Source organism: Rousettus aegyptiacus, unplaced genomic scaffold (genome assembly GCF_014176215.1).
Source record: "Rousettus aegyptiacus isolate mRouAeg1 unplaced genomic scaffold, mRouAeg1.p scaffold_m13_p_3, whole genome shotgun sequence".
NCBI lineage: Eukaryota > Metazoa > Chordata > Mammalia > Chiroptera > Pteropodidae > Rousettus > Rousettus aegyptiacus.
Window position 1 is genome coordinate 133,518,826 of NW_023416306.1, and position 18,715 is coordinate 133,537,540.

General features: G+C 36.6%; 2 protein-coding genes and 4 non-coding genes across 6 annotated transcripts in view; 1 reads left to right on the top strand and 5 right to left on the bottom strand.

The window, feature by feature from the left end:
• Positions 1-21: 21 nt before the first annotated feature.
• RPL4 (ribosomal protein L4) lies at positions 22-5,097 on the bottom strand. The gene is made up of 10 exons (XM_016141003.2): positions 4,953-5,097; positions 3,360-3,531; positions 3,062-3,168; positions 2,571-2,709; positions 2,064-2,188; positions 1,464-1,593; positions 1,038-1,194; positions 661-744; positions 436-556; positions 22-350 (listed from the first exon to the last, which is right to left on the bottom strand). Exons 1-10 carry the CDS (start codon positions 4,953-4,955, stop codon positions 117-119), a joined length of 1,272 nt encoding a protein of 423 aa, XP_015996489.2. The 5' UTR covers positions 4,956-5,097; the 3' UTR covers positions 22-116.
• LOC118601104 lies at positions 1,335-1,404 on the bottom strand. Its single transcript, XR_004950199.1, has one exon. It is a non-coding gene; the product is annotated as a small nucleolar RNA SNORD18 (small nucleolar RNA).
• Positions 2,289-2,358, bottom strand: LOC118601105. Its single transcript, XR_004950200.1, has one exon. It is a non-coding gene; the product is annotated as a small nucleolar RNA SNORD18 (small nucleolar RNA).
• Positions 2,770-2,868, bottom strand: LOC118601107. The gene has a single exon (XR_004950202.1). It is a non-coding gene; the product is annotated as a small nucleolar RNA SNORD16 (small nucleolar RNA).
• Positions 3,240-3,310, bottom strand: LOC118601106. Its single transcript, XR_004950201.1, has one exon. It is a non-coding gene; the product is annotated as a small nucleolar RNA SNORD18 (small nucleolar RNA).
• A 214-nt stretch (positions 5,098-5,311) lies between the features above and the next one.
• ZWILCH (zwilch kinetochore protein) overlaps positions 5,312-18,715 on the top strand; it is a 30,106-nt gene continuing 16,702 nt past the window's right edge. The window contains exons 1-8 of the mRNA XM_036239467.1: positions 5,312-5,562; positions 7,438-7,489; positions 9,880-9,975; positions 12,412-12,530; positions 14,421-14,620; positions 15,130-15,200; positions 15,525-15,680; positions 16,394-16,465. Of these exons, the coding sequence (XP_036095360.1) occupies positions 5,489-5,562; positions 7,438-7,489; positions 9,880-9,975; positions 12,412-12,530; positions 14,421-14,620; positions 15,130-15,200; positions 15,525-15,680; positions 16,394-16,465 (840 nt within the window). The 5' untranslated portion in view covers positions 5,312-5,488. The remainder of the gene's footprint in view (positions 5,563-7,437; positions 7,490-9,879; positions 9,976-12,411; positions 12,531-14,420; positions 14,621-15,129; positions 15,201-15,524; positions 15,681-16,393; positions 16,466-18,715) is intronic.

An 18,715-nucleotide genomic window follows, 5' to 3' on the forward strand; every position in this document is an offset into this window, starting at 1 on the left:
TGATTCACACAACACATCCAATGAGCCATGTTTCTCATTGCCTCTTTAATCAGGTTTTTATTCAAAATTAGCTGTCCTAAAGTCATTTGACTTTTAAGGAATAAACTAATTTCAGTTTATGCCACAGGCTTCTTTTCTTCTGTGGTGGGTTTCTTTTCCACGGGCTTCTTCTCAGTTGCTGGTTTCTTGGTAGCTGCAGCCTTTTTTCCCGCCAAAGGCTTCTTCTGCTTCACAACACCAACAGCCTTCTTTCCTTTCTTCCCTGCCACGGGCTTCTTGCCTGGAACCCCCTTCTTTTCATCTGATTTGGCTTCTAGCGCTGCTGCTACTTTATCTACCCGGAGCTTGTGCTGCAACAAATTAGGAAGAAAATCTTAGGACCAAATCTTTCTAAAAGCTTAGCATTATCTGCAAAAAAAACAAATTCTTGCTTACATTCTTGGCCTGGCGAAGAATGGTGTTCCGACGCATGGTCTTTGCATATGGGTTTAGCTTCAACATGATTCTCAGATTTTTCAGTGGATTCTTCTTTAGGACTCTGCGATGAATCTTCTTTCTATATAAAGTAGACACTGTATTAACATTTACATTTTCCACATTTTAAAAATAATCAGTTCCATGAGATTGGGGCAAGAATTACTGTAAATATTACAACTTTACCGTGGTGCTCGGAGGGCTCTCTGGATCTCTGGGCTTTTCAAGATTCTGCTAAGGTCTGTATTGAGCATCTTGTGCATGGGAAGGCTGAGAGAAAAAATAAGAACTGTTGACTATTGGTACTCAATTCTTATTTCTCATGTGACTGACTAAATATGAACCTCAACAGAAGATAAATTTTTAACCATTTAAAGCTCTTCGGAATTCAATTTCCAACTATACTATCATTTCTCAGACCCTCCCACCATTTCAGCATATTGCATCTGTATGTAAGGGGAAATGGCAACGAACCACAATCTATTACTTAGAAAACATGCAAACCAATTGTGAATATTAATATCCACAGTATAAACATCTACGTCCAGTATATGAATACTTACTTGTAGTTACTCTTGAGAGAGGCAGCTTTACGCCAAGTGCCATACAGATCATCTAATTTGCGGAAAGCACTTTCAGTCCAAATGCAGAAACGGCCCACATGCCCACCAGGAGCAAGTTTCAAAATGTTCAGTTTGCTTACATTAAGCAGAGTAATTCCTTTTAAAGGGAAAGGAAAATGAGGGAATATTTCAACAGAAGAAACACAAATCATTTTTATGGCTATGTGCTACATAAGGTACCTTAAAACTATCATTAATCATGCAATTTGAACCATTAACGGGACACTCATTCAGCCAAGAATCAGAAGTTCCACAAAATCATGTGTTTCAGAAACACGGACCATAAAGTGGAATCTCATCATAATAAAAGCTGAGTAAACTTTCATAGTATGGGCGATTAAAATACATAGGCAATAAGAGAATTACCAGGGATATTTCTGAAGGCTTTGATGATGCCATTGTCCTCATTATAGATGATGCAAGGTCCCTTGCGCTGGATACGACGACGGTTTCTCATTTTGCCCTTGCCAGCTCTCATTCGTTGAGAAGCATACACCTAGAAAGTGAGGTTTAGGCATTTAGGCCTTCTGATTAAGATATGAACCCTATAATAAATCTTCAGTTTAAAAACTCCACTTTACAGATGAAACACACACAAATTACTTCCCTAACATTGAAACACAACCATAATTACAACCAGGATTCAAACTGAGATAGTTATGTGTTGCAGTAACAGGATATTTTGGTCAATGAACTATATACACAGACAACGATATACCATACGGTCTAGGGGTGTAGCAAGCTATACCATTTAGGTTTGTGTAAGGACTGTTAGGCAAAATGAAATCGTCCAACATTGCATTTTTTAGAACATATCCTTGTTAATCCGTGTAAAACTGTAATATGGTTAGAGTCCTTGCTCTCATACCCACTAAGGTTTAGTTAATAATGTCACTTTCAGTAATCTTTTGAAAATTCCAACAAATTTATGAAGGCTACCAAATTGTATGTGTCCATTAAACCTACCTTTTTTATATCATTCCAGGCCTTAAGTTTCTTAAGAAGCAAAACAGCCTCCTTGGTCTTCTTGTAGCCTTCAACTTTATCTTCAACCACCAAAGGAAGTTCAGGAACTTCCTCAATTCGATGACCTGGCAAAGCCAATTAACACTAACCTGGTAACCCTGAACCTTTTGAAAAAGTGAGAAGCATTTTATATAACCCACAAAAGCAAAATGGTATACAACTTGCCAAATCAGAACTTCCACATATATCATGTTTCAGAAACACGGACCAATGAGGTGGAATTTCATCATTTTGACAGAACAGGGAACATGATGTTTAACGGGAAAGCTTTCAAACAACATACTAAACCACTGTATTTGAATCACTGATGACTGATTTGTTAGACTGAAATTATTATTTAGAAGGAAATTTAACTAGGAATTCTAGGATGAATGCCTAGGAACATAAATGAAAGGTTCAGCTGAAAGGAAGAAAATGGATTATGTTGTAATACAAAATTTTACAAACCTTTAGACATAACCAGTGCTGGTAAGGCTGAGGCAGCCAGGGCAGAGCAGATAGCATATCGCTTCTGTGTTGTGTTCACTCTGCGGTGCCAACGGCGCCAGGTTTTGGTTGGTGCAAACATGCGGCCTCCACGGCACATCTATTTTCCCAGTTAAGAATCACATTTCTCAAATATTAGGAATTTAAAAAGGTTATGTCTTGCTCAGTAAGAATTTTCGTCACTCTTCTGAACCAGCTTACTGACAGCAGGCAACTGTCACTGAGAACAGAGTAAGACGCAAATTACGACATCATTGCAAGCAAAACAATGTCAAGCTTCCATTGTCTTTTAACATTTGACCAAAAAAAAAAAAAAAAAAAACCTTCCAAATTCCAAATCTGCCTACAACCTGGAAACTATTTTGGACATATTTTCAAACTACTACCATGAATAAACCAGGTCTGCCAAATTCCATGATGGCTGACCATCTAGGTAGTGACACAAAGGATACATTGCCAAAAGCGCCCTGGCCAGAACGATGAGTCCCACCACCTCGAACTCTGGGAATTCGAGCCACAGCTCTGCCAGTACCCCACGACTCAGCGCTGGTTTGATGACCTGAAAGGGGAAGAAATACAAGTTTTAGCTACCCAATCATACCAATATGACTAGTATGCATGGTAGCAAACAGCATCAGAACATCCAAGAAAATCATCAGATTCAGAAACACGGACCAATGGAGTAGACTTTCATCACTGCTGTTAAGCAGCTCTTAAAACATCAGCCCACAAAAAGATCTACGTCCATACCTGCTAATTCACTGACAGCATAAGGCTGTCTATTGTTTTTGCGCAAGTTGGTGTGAACAAAGTTCACGATATCTGGTCGAATGGGAGCCTTGAACACAGCTGGCAAAGTGACATTTTTGCCAGATGATTCCCCCTTTTCGGAGTACACTGATATCAGTGGACGAGCACACGCCTGGGAAAAAGGAAAAGACAATTATATTGACAAGCAATGCTGGAGGCATTCTACTCATGTGCCAGCAATATCATTAAACTCTCAGTTACAAGAATTTATTTTGGTAAGGTAGACAATGCTTAAAGCTAAAACAAAGGCTGCTACCAACATAATAAAGTTCTGCCACGTAATTTTCATTATTTTCTAAGAGAATGGTTTATCGTTAAACTTTCAAACTGGTGCTTACAAATCAAGATGATCAAAACCATACTGTTAAGGTTTGAGAATGCTGTTTAAAGCCACCATCTATATATAACTCTTTCACTCCAATGTCGGCAAATCTTGTCTACCAAAGCACTATTACTCCAAACTTCCCACCTCGCCCTTCATCCCCCAGTCTAAACACATCTTCCAAAGTTATTAGTAAAAACACCAGTCATGTTATTTTGCCCAACCTCTCCAAAGACCGCCTCAAAGTAAAATTTTAGTCCCAAGGACGGCCTACACAATCTGTTCAACCTCAATTCTCATACTCTTCCAGATACACTCTCCACACACAAGACATCCCCTTCAGAGGTACCTGGTCTTCTGAAAGACTCTTAGCCTGCTCCCTTACCTCCTTCAGGGCATTCTCTAAGTTTCCCTGATCACTGTTTTAAAGCCCAACCACTGCCTCCTCAGCTGCTGGTTTCATGGTAGCTGCAGTCTTTTTTCAAAACAAAGTCGTCTTCTCCTTAGAGCATTTAAAGTCTTACTAGTGCCTCTCTTCCAATTCCCTACGTCCACAGCACTCACTACCATCAAACATTACTGTGCGTTTTACCTATTAACGATCCAAGCAGTTTTTTGACTATTTTGTTCACTAAACTCCCGATGGCTAAGTACACTACACAGTACACAAACAAACATTTCTGGAAATGCAGTACATTAAACATAAGCCACACTTAAACCTGGCTGAGAGTTAAGACTTAGAGGACATCAAAAAGAAAAATTAGAAGCTAAGAGAGCTTTTTATAGAGGGTATTAAGGTGAACAGACCAGAATTCAAAACAAAAAAATATATAAACTAATCAGCACATGGAAACGCAAGGCCTAAAACTCACTTTCACAATTCTCTAAGGCCCCAAGAACTTTCAAGTTTTCAGTAGAGCCCAAGCCTTCTATGATTAAGGAGGTTTAGAATCCCAAAGGTCACTCTGCGCCTGAGAGCAATCTGGTGTCCTACTGTGTTGCTTCCAAGCGTGCCTTATGCCGGTCGCCCACGTTGCCTCTAAGATGGCTGCCCTATAAGCCGCACTACACAAATCTCCGCAATAGAGGCCCTTGGTCCCCATCTCCTTTTCCCTGCTTTCCCTCCTGAAGATCTTATACCCTGAACCCCCCAATTCATTCCTGACAGCCCGGGAGCTGGGGAAAATCCGGTCGACAGAACTTCCACTCACCATGGTGGGGAGAGGAGAAGGCCGCGCTCCTCTCAACCCCGTGGCTCCCACAGGAAAAGGAAGTGCTTAGCACTCCCGCGTTCTATATGTAACCTTCAACTCGTCCCCCACCATGCCCCGCCTCAGAACCAATCCAGAGACACAAAATATCTCTCTACCCCTCTAAAAAATTTTAAAGTAGTGTATTATTTTTCTATATGCGTCAAATTACGGTATCTACTGATTTCTAAAGCCAATATTAGCGCCTAGAAGAGGGGGACTCCTTTTCGCGGAATAATTCACAAGTAGGCGTGACCAACTCTCGCGAGTCGCGGTGTCTTTCCTTCAACTACTATAGCGTGTTTTAACTTTTTCGTACGGAAGTAGAAAATTAGTGGGACAGAAAGAATCGCTGTGTGCTCTAAAACAGAAGTTTAACTTGTAGACAAACGGGACCTATTGTAGGGGGTGGGGCGAAGTAAAAGTAGTCCCGACGGGGAGGGTCCTGAATTCGGACGTCAGCGTCCAGCGCGAAGTTCAGTTTGGCGGTTTAGGATATGCTGTTAGGCAGAGGTGGGATGTGGTCGCGGATGAACCGAGCTGCTGAGGAGTTTTACACTCGTCTCCTGCAGTGAGTTGTATCCCCTCTTGTTGCCTAGGTTGCGGCCGCTGCATTACTAACTCGGGGTTTCACAGTCCTCTCCCCCAGCCTCTTGCTTGCAGCTTTGGGGGTTAGCACCTTGTCAGTTCTCAGAGGCGAGTACGTTATAGACTAAGTTAGCTTTCTTGGGGTCCGGGAGTTGAGGAAAGGACGGTTATCTGCTGATTAGAGTAGAATTGGCCCTGTGGGGGCTTTGTTGTAGTCTAGTTTAGGAAAAAATAGCCATACGTTATCAATCGAGGTGGAAGGTGGTAAGTTTTCCAAGAAGCACTTTATTCATTCGGATAATGCACACAATTTGCAATAAGCTATACCTTCCAGGATATGGAAAACTAGATGTTAGCATCCTTCATTTGTTTCAAGCCTTGCTGAAACGTATTGTTATAGTCTATTCAAGATAGTTATCATATGAGCTACAGTTGTAATGATAACGTGATGGTGTGTTGGTTTTTTGAAATACTTCTATTTCACTGTACACTAAGACTTCATTTCATTCTAGTACTAGTACTAGTACCAAAGAGGATTCCATCTGGTTCTGCATCCATTGTAAAAATCGAATCCGGTAGTTCTCAGATTTGAGCGTGCATCACAGCATCACTTGGCGCGGGGCGGGGGCTGTTAAAACACAGATTACTGGGCCCCACCTCCAGGGTTTTCGATTGAGTAGGTCTGAGTGGGGCCGAAGAATTTGCCTTTTTCACAGTTTACAGGTAAAGCGCATTCTTTTGGCCTGACACCACCCTTTGAGAACCACTGATATAATTAACCCCTTATTTTCTAAATGTCATAATTTTTCATGATTACTCTTTATTGCTTTTTTCTGCTTACAAAAGTGGTAATTCCTGTCAATTTTTTTAATCTATAGAAAGAGCACTAGCTTTTTAAAATTAACAATGCCTTGGATAGCTTTCAGCATAAGACTTTATAGATCAGTCTCATTGTTTTTATTAACTGCTACGTAATATTTAATTCTATGTCTTGAGAAATACACACGTTTCAGAAATGATTGTTGAATGATTGATTGAATAACATCCCTGAGATATACATCAAATAGACATCTTTAAGATCTTGTCCAAAATGGCAAAAGTGAATCACTCACAGGCCTATCTCTCCAGTTATTTCAGTAAGTCATAGAGTAGATAAAATAATGGCATCCTGAAACAATTCCTTTGTCTAAAGATTCTTTCCTCTTTCAGAGTGTAGATCAGGCTGATGTGCATTTTGGTATGTTAGTTTACATGCTCGGGGATTACTATTTTAAAACTTTCTGGGCTGAAATGATAATTATTAAATGATATCCAAGAGTTTATGCTTACATTTTCAAAAGGAAATGGTTTAGCATCAAATTTACTAATTATTTAGTAACATCTCATAGAAGTAGAGGAAGGATAGATGCTTCCATTTTACCCATAGAAATCTAAGGCCTGGGACCCTTAAATAACTTCTCTATAGTTGCTCACTTTTCAGTGCCAGATTAGAATCCAGTCCTTTTTTACTTTCCAAAAGTCATGTGGTAAATTACATTTTAATAGTAGCTAGTAATATGTTTTAAAAGGCATAAGAGTAGAGGTAGATACTCTAATTTCCTACTGCCTCTGAGAAGTGGTTGTACCTAATTGTGGGTAGCAATCTATTAATTTCCACTACATTTCTTTGTTCTCTTCTTAACCTAATACTCTTTTTCTGTCTTTTCCCCTCTTCCCAACTATGCCTTAGAGCTGCCATGACTACTTTGCATTTTGCTTTTCTCACCTGTGTCATGCAGAGATGAAATGATGACTAACTCCTGAGTTTAAATGACAGAACACTATAGCACTGTTTTTCACATATGGTTCTACATTTCAGGGTATTTGATGAAGAAAAGAAAGGAATCTATAAAGATCCATTTATCTATGAGGTATGAAAAACTCACTTGTTTTTCAAATACAACTCTATAATCCTAAAATGTGAATTTTAAAAAGTTGGATTTATGGAAGTTAGTTTATATAGAGTTAGTTTCTATAAGCACAGTTCTATGAATTTTTACAGATTGACTCATATAACCACCTCCATAGTGAAGATATAGAACATTTCTATCACCTCTAAAAATCTCCTCATGTTGCTTCATAGTCAACACCTTTCCCTGCTCCCAGTCTCTGGCAACCATTAATCTGTTTTCTATCTTTGTTTTCTGTCTTCTGTTATGCTTTTTCCAGAATGTCATATAAATGAAATCATACACTATGTAGCCTTTTGGGTTTGGCTTCCAGCAATGAGTGTAATGCATTTGAGATTCATCTATGTTGTTGTGTGTATCGGTAGTTCATTTCTTTTCATTGCTGAATAGTATTCCATTGTATGGATGCACTACAATTCCATTATTTATTCACCAGTTGGGTTGTTTCCAGTTTTTGATAGTTATGAATAAAGCTGCTATAAACATTCATGTATGTATTAAGCATCTAATATATGTCAATTGTTCCATAGGTAAATTCCCCAGAACAAAAGTAAATTATTTGCAAAAAGGCTAATAATCTGGGGAAAAATAGTCATAAGTGATAAGTATAATACCCAGATATATAAAATATATAAACTATTTAAAATCAGTAAGAAAAAAGAAGCCATAATAGGACACAAATAAGTAATCACAGGAAAAAAAAAAAACAAATATAGTTATATTTTACTATCTGAATACTCAGGAATCAAGTATATACAGGTAAATGTATTACTTTCTCCCTATCTGAATTCTTGCCATTTGATACCTGTATTGTAACTACTGTAACAAAGTACCACAGATTGGTTTGCTTAAAACATCAGGAATTTATTCTCTCACCATTTTGAAGGCTAAGTCTGAAATCAAGGTGTCAACAGGGCCTTGTTCTCACTGAAGGCTCTAGAAAAAGATCCTTCCTTGCCTCCTCCTAGTTTCTGGTGGTGTCCAACAATCCTTGGTGTATTTTGGTTTATAGACACATGTTAATCTCTAATTTCTGCATTTGTCAACATGAGGTCTTCTCCCTGTATATTTGTCTCTAAAATCTCTCACTCCTTATAAGTACACCAGTCTTTAGATTTAGGGCCCCTATAATCCACATTAATCCTCATCTTGATTACATTTACAAACACCCTATTTCCAAATAAGGTCACTTTCAAAGGAACCAGGGGTTAGGACTTCAGTATATCTTTTGGGGGGACATATTCAACCCACAACACTATTTGGAACTCAGGAACCTAGTAGATTAGAATAACCCAGCATCCTTTGTTCTCTGAACTTGGTATCTAATGCTTCAATATCCAAAATAAGAAATTAAATAGATTTAAATAATTAGGTATTTGTCAATAATAAGTATATTAGAGTGTTCACCTTCATTAATGATCAAATAAATGAAAACTAAAACAATAACAGGGCATTTATTTTTTGCTGTGAAATGGTAAAAATAGATTCTGAAAATAGTGTGTTTACATAAGTGTTGGAAATGTAGATGTGTGGGTCTGATATTTGAAAGGCAATTTGACAATATCAATATTATTTCATACATCTTAAGAAAGTAATTCAAGATGTATATTATAGCAAATAACTTGAAACTACATAAATGTTGAACAGTATGATGATAGAACCATAGTACTATACCACATAGCCAAAGAAATTTAATGGCATGAAAAGTTCATGACATAAAACTATTAGAATATCTTATTTTATTAAGCAAAATCCTATTTGGGTATCTAAATAATAGATACAGTTTGATTTAAATAGATATATGCCTGGAAAAAGATTTGGCAAAATATACACCGAGACTAATAGCAGTAGTGATTACTCTGGCTAGTAGAATTATAGGTGTTTTAAGAAATCTCTCTTAATTATCTGTTTCCAAACTCTTCTACAATAAATGTGTGTTGTAATCGGAATGAAAGAATATTCATTTCCTCTAAACTGATAAATTTCTAAATTCCATAGTATAATCAGAAGAAGGATAATGTTTAGTAAAGGATTAATTTTGATACATAACAATAAACACAACATTAAAGGAAAAGATGTCAGTATGATCCTAATCGAAAGAAGGCTTTACAAGGCAGAGTCCACTTTAGGTAGGTCTCAAAACATGTATAGATATAGATATGAGCTAGATTTTCTAAACATGAAAAACAACATGGACAAAAAATAAATGAAATCTTACTTTTAAAACATGTTTTGTTCAAACTCTCCTTTTCAGTTACTTGCATAGAATTTGTCTTTATATGTTTAAATATTTGTGTAAATATATATGTGTATATATGTAAAAAATATTATTTAACATCTGTTTTTAATAGGCTGATGTCCAGGTGCAGTTGATCAGCAAAGGTCAACCAAACCCTTTGAAAAATATTCTAAATGAAAGTGATATAGTATTCATCTTGGAAAAAGTGGTAAGTAGTACTTGGGCTTTGTGGTTGTTTAATTCTTAATTGCCAAATTTGGTTTTGTGGTAATAATCTCAAATGTATACATTTTTTAAATCATATTTTTGAAAGAAGATTCAATTCTTTTAGGAATAAGTACAGTGCTATCCAATAGAAATATAAGGTGAACCACATATAATTTAAAATTTTCTCATTAAAAAAAAGAAATAAGTGAAATTATCATTCACTAAAATTGATTTTTTTTTCTTTTGTTATTCCAGTCCTGTGAATTTTAACACATTCTGTATAATCACACAAAACAGTTCGATCACCTCAAAAAACTCCCTTGTGCTACCCCTTTAAAATCATACCCTCTCCCAGCTGCTACTGCTTAGCAACCACTAGACTCTTTTCCCTCACTGTAGTTTTGTCTTTTACGAATGTCATGAATGGAATCATACAGTGTGTAATCTTTTGAATATGGCTCCTTTCAGCCTTTGAGAGTCATCCAAGTTGAGTATCAGGGTTCATTTCTTTTAATTGTTCAGTAGTGTCTCAGTTTATTTACTCATTCACCCTTTTGCTCTATATAGAACATTTGGGTTGTTTTCCATCTTCAACAATCATGAATAGAGCTACTGTAATAATTTTTGTTCAGATTTTTGTATGAGCATAACTTTATTTTTTCTTTACAATAAATACCCAGGAGTGGGATTTCTGAGACTGAAATTAGGTTAGATAATGTGTTTTGTTGAATCGATTATATCTACTATTATTATTTCAATGCCTGATTAATATAAAAGTCATTAATGAGATATTTTAAGTTCTTTTTTCCATACTATGTCTTTAAAATCTCTATTGTTTTGGCCACATTTCAAGTGCTCAATAGCTATGACTCATGAAGTTCTACTTTAATTTTTGTTTGGTAAATGTAACATAAGGGCACTTCTTACTTTTTGTATCACTTTATAATTACCACCTTAAACATTTGTGTTTTAATTATGGTAACTGTTTTGGTGTGTGGTTTTTATTGAGTGCTGATAATGCTGTCACATGATACCAGTTGCTTAGGGCCAGCATCCATTCCTTTGGTTACATTGTTTCCTGAAGTAGATAGGAAGAGGATCTAATAGGGGAAAGTGGAAGTTCCTTTAGAAGCAAAGTACCTATTTGGTTTAGGACTCTTAGGCTGTCTGGACAAGGATCATGACAAATGGACAGGGAGCTCTTCTTTTTAAATACACACATGAAAACTACTTTCTGAGGAGGGGAGCTGCTTGTCTTTTATGTTAATGAATGAGTGTTATTTGTGCTTATATATGGTGGACAGATGCTTGGAAAATATAGGTGAATTATGTGGTTGAGTTTAGACTTTGATGGGGAGAGAAATGTATGTAGAGCAAAAGCTGAAAAAATGAAGATAGTCGGATGAAAATGAGTTATCTTGGGAAAGGTAAAGATGACAGGGAGCATTTGTGCAAATCTGGGTTAGGATACCAGTAAGAATGTGGCTTGGAGTTGTGAGGAGTTGCCTGGAATTTAGTGAGGCCTGGAATTTTTGGATGGTAAACAATTAAAATGGCCTTTCTTTTTTCAAAGACTAGTAGAGCTTAAGGCATGAGTTTTAGGTACATGACTATTGAAAAGTGGAAATGAGGAAAAAATGATATTTCTTGAATACCTCTAGTTTTAGGAACTTTTTGGAAAGCCAGACCTGGAAGGGAATGAAATCTGGAATCTGGCAATAGAAATTCAAAATTGAAGAAACACCTAGGTCTCATACCTATTAAGTCAGCAGAGGATTTACTGCTAGAATAGATGACCTAGATTCAAATGTTAGCTTTGTACTCAGCAGCCATGTTATCCTAGGTAAATTTTTTGGCCATTCACTACCTCAGTTTCTCCATCTCTAAAACAGGGCTTTAATGAAGAATAAAAGAAAATTTAGAACAGTAGCTGGTACCTAGTAATCCTCAGGAAATGTTAACTCATAATTATTGTTATTGGCAAGGCTGAGCTAGTTAATTACTTAAACACATAGATATGAGAACCATGTAACACAAATGAGAGTTGATAGCCCCGAGAAGAAGAGCTTTAAGGAGTAAGGGCTATGGATCTTCACATTTTAGTCATGAGGAATCTAACAAAATCAGGGAGTCTCCCATGGGCTTCCCTTGGTATTTTGTCTTTAACGCATCATTTTGTGTGTGTTAGAGAACTTGCTTTTCTAATGGCGTCAGATGCAATTTACAACAATATCTTTTGATAGGACAGTGGGGATACTTCTGACAGCAAGATTTGTTGGTACTAAACTGATATCTATAGCTATGATTCTTGCCATAACCCAATCATTTGTGTTTAAAGTTTTAGAAATCAGTATATTATGTTCTAGAATACTGAAGAGTTGACTGTTTTCTTAAGTGTGCTTTTACTTGATTAAATACTTTAAAAACATTTTTAAAGCCTTTAGAAAAGGAAGAAACAAGCAATGTTGAAGAGCTACAATCTGAAGAAACTGCTATTTCTGACTTCTCTACTGGTGAGAATATTGGACCACTTGCTTTACCAATTGGGAGGGCAAGGTAAGTTTTTTCTTAGTATTAGGATAAGAATAAGGGTGGAGGGTAGGAATTTAAATTGAAGCATGGGGAAAAAATATGTGTCTAGCTTAGATTCCTTCTCCCTGCTCCATCCCCTCACCCCTAGATATATATACCCACCTCTCTAAGGATAGCTTCACTAGGTATCCCAAACATGACCCGAAAGGTGGTGGTGATCTTCCCTTTCTTTAGTCCCCCATACCATGTGTTGTCTTTGCTTCTTAAATGCTTTCCCTGTGTCTAATCAGGTTCCCCTCCAATCTTTCTTCCTCACTGCTGCCAGAAAGCCTGATCGTGTTCTTTCCCTGCTTATAAATCCCTCAGTGCTGTTCTCTCTGCCTCATGATAACATCCAAATTCCTTTTGAGTGACATATAGGAGCCTCTCTTGTCTAGGCCAGTGGTCCTCCACCAGGGGTACTATGCCCAGCAGGCATTTGGAAATTGCAGGGTACATTTTGATCCTCATGATAACTGAGGGAAACTATGAGCCTGGGCCATAAATGCCCTGCAAGGCATGAGGCTCTCCTGCCCAATGAAGAATGATCCCATCCTGTTAGAAACCCTGTCGCCTCTGTCTTCCTTGCCAGCTTCACTTCCTGCCTTCTCCCTGTGTAGCCATGCCCAGACTCCCCGACCTCCAAAACCAAAAAGTCCTTGCCATCAACAAGTTCTGGAGGATATAGTCATATAAATAATAACAGAAAATAATAACTGTAATAACAATAATCATAAAGTGACTCTCCATGGTAATTTTTGTTTGTTTTGGTATATAGAAGCTTCTAACATTTTTATGTAGTTAAATTAACATTTTCTTTCATGGCTTTTTAATTTTAAGTCCTATTTGGCATTTTTTCTTTTCTCTCCCACAACTTAAACATTAATTATTTGTATTGTTTTCTCCAGCCAGTGTTTGCTGGGATTTACCCATATGCTTATCATTTCTTTGCTCTCCATTTCTTCTTGTGTTTCAGACCTTCCTTCTGGGATTATTGTATTTCCTTTTTGAAGTACAATCCCTTAGAAATTCCTTTCCTGAACATCTGTTGGTAATAAATTCAGTTTTCATCTCTTTGGAAAAAAATTAGGTCACATTTTTGGGTAACTTTTAATTTTGATATACTTTCAAATTTACAGAACAGCTACAAGAATAGTATAGGAACTTCTGTATATTCTTAAGAGATTCAACACTTGTTTACATTTTGCTGCATCAGCTTTGTCATTCTTTCTCTTATTCCTTCTCTTCCTCCTCCTCCTCTTCCCCCACTCCTGTCATCTATATAATATACATATCTCACACACACAAATTTTTTATGAAATATTGACAGAATGTTGGTGATACTGTACTTCTTTACTTCTAAATACTTCATTAAGTATTTCCTAAGTACATTCTCTTATATAACCACAGAACGATGCTCAGAGTCTAGAAATTTAACATTGTTACAATACTATTATTTAATTCACATTCCATATTCAGATTTCTTCAAGTGTCCCAATAACTTCGAACATCTTTTCATGTGCTTATTGGCTTCTACTTCTTTCTTTTTCCCCCAGCTTTACTGAGATATGATTGATATATCCCTATTTCCTTAGCTTAATCTCACACCCTACTTCCACTCCCACTGAACCTCTACTTTTGCCACATTGAGCTTTCTGCTGGTAGTCACTCTAATCCTTTCACTTTCAGGTGTGTGACCTCCATGGTGTACCCTTCTCTCACTTCTTCACTGGGTGAACTATTTATGTGCATTTTGCCACTAATTTCTAGATTTTTGTTTCTGGGAAATACTTGATGATACCTTTGGGAGAAAAAAATTCTTGACTGATTAGCAACCTCTACCTATAATTTATTCTTCTTACTCTTGTTTTTAAGGCAGTTAATTGGACTTTACACCATGGCTCACAATCCTAATATGACTCATTTGAAGATTAATCAGCCAGTTACTGCCCTTCCTCCCCTTTGGGTAAGGTGTGACAGCTCAGATCCTGAAGGGACCTGTTGGCTGGGAGCTGAGCTTATCACAACAAATAACAGCATTATAGGAATTGTCTTATATGTGGTCAGTTGTAAAGGTGAGAGCTCACTCTTACTACTTTTATGGGTGTATTTATTTAATAGTTATTGTTTTGTGGATATTGTTAAGAGGGAAGTGCACAAAATGGAACTTGTGTTAGCCACCATGAATCTTCTCTAGGTGTGTAGCTTGTAGCATGTAGGCGATATTCCAGAAACACCAGAAACAGATCTGCAAAAGTCCGTACAGGAGTTTATGGCTGTTTGTTTGGGTTTCATTTAATTTGTATGTGTGTATTTTTTGGAAATTTTCATTACAGGATAGAAAATTGAATATAATGACAATATAATTCCAATTTCAAAGTAGATATATAATTATATTTTGGATGGTATTGATCTTTGTTCCACTTTCATTCTTTTATAAATATTTCATTTATCTATGATTTAAAATTTAATTTCAACTATTATTAATGTTAAGTTGCGGTACCCTCAGAATTTGACTTTTCTAGTGCTAAGATGTCATTTTGAATTATATCTTAAATTTTTTTCTTTCTTTCATGTCCCATAGCTGATAAAAATTATTCTGTAAATCTTGAAGACTTAAAAAATTCACATAAGAAAAGACATCACTTGTCTACTGTAAGTATTTTACAGTATTATTTTCTTTAAATTGTTATTGAACTGCCTGCCTTAGTTTAAAGTTTTTTTCACTCATAATATGACTAGATATTTTTCTGTAGTATTAAAATATTCGTATTTTCATATCAACTATTGACTAAAGTTTATATATATGCCTTCTTGCCTTTAGCTTATATTTGCGATTAAAAATAATTGTCTAATTTTTCCATTTGGGATAAAAGTATGGTGCTTTTTCTTTTGGGAAAAGAATCAAAGTTGTTTTTATAATGAGCCTTTGGTCATGTGAAAGCATGGCTAATGGCCTGCTGGATGCACTCTTTTCAGGTTACAGCCAGGGGCTTTGCCCAGTATGAGCTCTTGAAGTCCACTGCCTTGGATGATTCAGTCCCAGCATCGCAAACTACAATCACTCTGGATATTTCTTGGAGTCCTGTGGATGAGATTCTTCAAATTCCTCCACTCTCTTCGAATACAACTCTGGTAGGAATGAACCCTATTTTCTGTTGCATTTACTCAATGTAGGTTTCCTTTTAACTTGCTTGTTGCTGATGCTGCATGCTTCCAGTCGCAACCCTTCCTAAGCTCTGAAAGGCTCAGCTGGCCCCTGAAGTCTCACCAGGGCAATCAGGTTTTGCCAGGTGATCTTATTTATCAGTTGCCCACAATGCTGCAATTATGTAACTTAAGAATTTTCCAGTGATAAAGGCTCGAATTGGGACACAAGTGAAATCCTTAAAGTGAGTTATCTCTGCTATTCTTAAAAGGACAGAAAGAAAATGGCAACACATCAAAAATCATTATACTATTAAGCCTTTTCACCCTGTATTTACATTTCTAGGTATCTGTCTTAAAAAATTAATCAGAATTGCTAACAAAAAAATATGTATGAAGATATTCACAATAATATAGCTGTGTTTCCAAAATAGTAAAAATAAAACCTGGGTATTCAATAGGGAAATGATTTCCATGATGAAAATAGATGTTCATGATGAAGTATGATATATTTCTTGAAAATCATTGTTTAAAGCGTCTTTTAATAAAGTAGGAATTGCATATTATTAATCAAAGAAAAGGAAAAGTGTGCTTTATAAAATATATTTTTAATGTATGGGCAGTTTGAAATTCAAGTAACTATGACTCTTATGCCAAGAAAATGAGATTATCAGTGAAAACTGACTTTGGGAACTTTTTAGAATATTAAAGTGGAATCGGGTGATCCCAGAAGTCCTTTGAATCATCTTCACAGAGAACTGAAATTTCTTCTTGTGAGTATGCTTCTGGAATTTGTAACTTGCATTAAATCTTTTGTTTCCATAAAAATGTTTGCTAAAATTGTTATTTAGTTTTGTGTCTTTCGAAATTAGTTCCAAATGTTATTGTGCATTGGATACTCTTGACAATTTAGACAGTTTAATCTTACATGGTGGTCGTCCTTACATTTAAAGGGAGCATTCGTTAGACAGTTAATAACTACAGTTCTTCAGCGTTTTCTACTGAGTGTTTGGTTTTTATTTATACAGTGGATTCCTTTCTTTCCAGGTGGGTTAGCTGGCAATTTATTTCAAATGCATATATAATCTGCTTGTTAATAACTTAGGTTTTGATTAATGGTAAAGATTAATGAGCACGTGCCTCAAGAATCTTACATTTCAATAATTTTAGCTCTACTCTACAAATTGAATCTCAAGGGGGTGCCTCATTTTAATGCAGTAGAAGTTCCAAATGTCTTAGCCTGGTATACAAACTCAGTTATATCCAGCCACTGCTTGTCTGCTTGTTTGCTTGCTTGCTTGCTTTTTTTCTTTTTCTTTCTTTTTTTTTCTTTTTCTTTTTTTTTCTTTTCTTTCCTTTATCTCTTTCTTTTCTTTCTTTTTCTTTCTTTTTTCTCTTTCTAACAACTTTCTTGAAATATAAATTACATCCCACAAAGTTCACTTGTTCCATGGTTTTTAGTATACTTATACTGAGTTGTACAGCCATGACCATATTTAATTTTAGAGTATTTTCATCACCCCAGAAAGAAACCCCATTCTCATTAGCAGTCACCTCCCACCCTCATTGCCTCTGGCAACCACTAATGTACTTTCTGTAGTACTTTGTTCCTTTTTATTGCCAAATAGCATTCCGTGGTATGGATACACCTCATTTTGTTTATTAGTTCATCAACTAATGGACATTTCAGTTGTTCCAACTTTTTGCCTATTCTGAGTAATGCTGCCATAAACAGTCATGAATGTACATGTATTTGTGTGACATATTTTTTCACATCTCTTGGGTGGAGTTGCTGGTTCATATGGTAACTTTATGTTTAACCTTTTGAGGAACTGCTAAATTGTAACTTTTCTAAAGTTGCTGTGCCATTCTATATTCCTATCAGCCACACGTGAGGGTTCATTTTCTACAGTCTTGCAAATGCTTAATTTTATCTGTTTTTGTTTTGTTTTGTATTTTGTTATAGCCATCCTAGTGGGGATTAAGTAATATCTCGTTATGTGGCATTTTCCTGATCGCTAGTAACATTTAGCATCTTTTCAGGTTTCTGTTGGTGCCTACTTATTTTTTTAGCTTAATCTAACACCCTACTTCCACTCGCAATGAATCCTCAACCCTGGCTATATTGAGGTTCCTGCTTTTATAGCTCCGATCCTGTCGTACTGTGTCACTTTTTGGCGTGTGTGTCTTGATCTGCCTGGTGTACCCTTCTCTAGCCTCTTTGCTCTGTGAGCTCTCTGTGACATCTTCACCTCGGATGATTGCATTGATCCCCCAGAATGGCTTATGCTACTACCTGTGCTTTGAGCTGCTGTAGCATTCCACACATACCTCTTGTCAGAGTGTTTATCAAACAGTAATTTGTTTATTTATCCAGCTCTCTTACTAGACTTCAGTGCCAGTTACCCTACTGTGCTCATAGCAATTAGTGTAGTACCAAGCATTCTTAATATTTTCCCTCCTATTATTATTATTTCTACGTTCGTACAAAACTTAATACTTTTTCTACCTTTCTCACCTTCTTGAAAGCTCCTCTTTCAGGATCATTGTGGTACGCTGCCATAATACTTCTATCCTAATGTCTCTGCCCTTCTCTCTTCACCCTGGCAGAGAGCTTATACATTCAGTGATTTGACTAATGCCTTTGAGGGCATTAGTCCCATCTTTAAGTTCTCATTTTTCCTACTTCCACCAAGTTATGTCTAATTTGAGTAGAGTGCTATTGCCTCAAACTCATTATGTCCAAAACGAAACATGAAATCTTCTCCAGACTAGATCTCCAGATCAGGAATCCCTGTTTGGTTCCACCATTCCTTTGAGTTCCCTTATATAGTTGACCCTCGAACAACACAGGGGTTAGGGGCACTTACCCATCCTCACCCCACCCAAACACTCGACAATCCAAGTATGACTTTCAACTCCTCCAAAACTTAACTGCTAATAGCCTACTGTTGACTGGAAGCCTTGCTGACAACATAAACAGTGGATTAACACATATTTTGCATATTATATGTATTATATTA

What these genes read in the sequence shown, in the direction of transcription:
- RPL4 (XM_016141003.2), bottom strand. An exon ending in TGCTGTCAGTGAATTAGCAG is followed by an intron (nt 3,169 to 3,359) that starts GTATGGACGTAG and finishes TTCCCCTTTCAG; the next exon opens with GTCATCAAACCAGCGCTGAG. An exon ending in GCCAGGGCGCTTTTGGCAAT is followed by an intron (nt 2,710 to 3,061) that starts GTATCCTTTGTG and finishes CTGGGAAAATAG; the next exon opens with ATGTGCCGTGGAGGCCGCAT.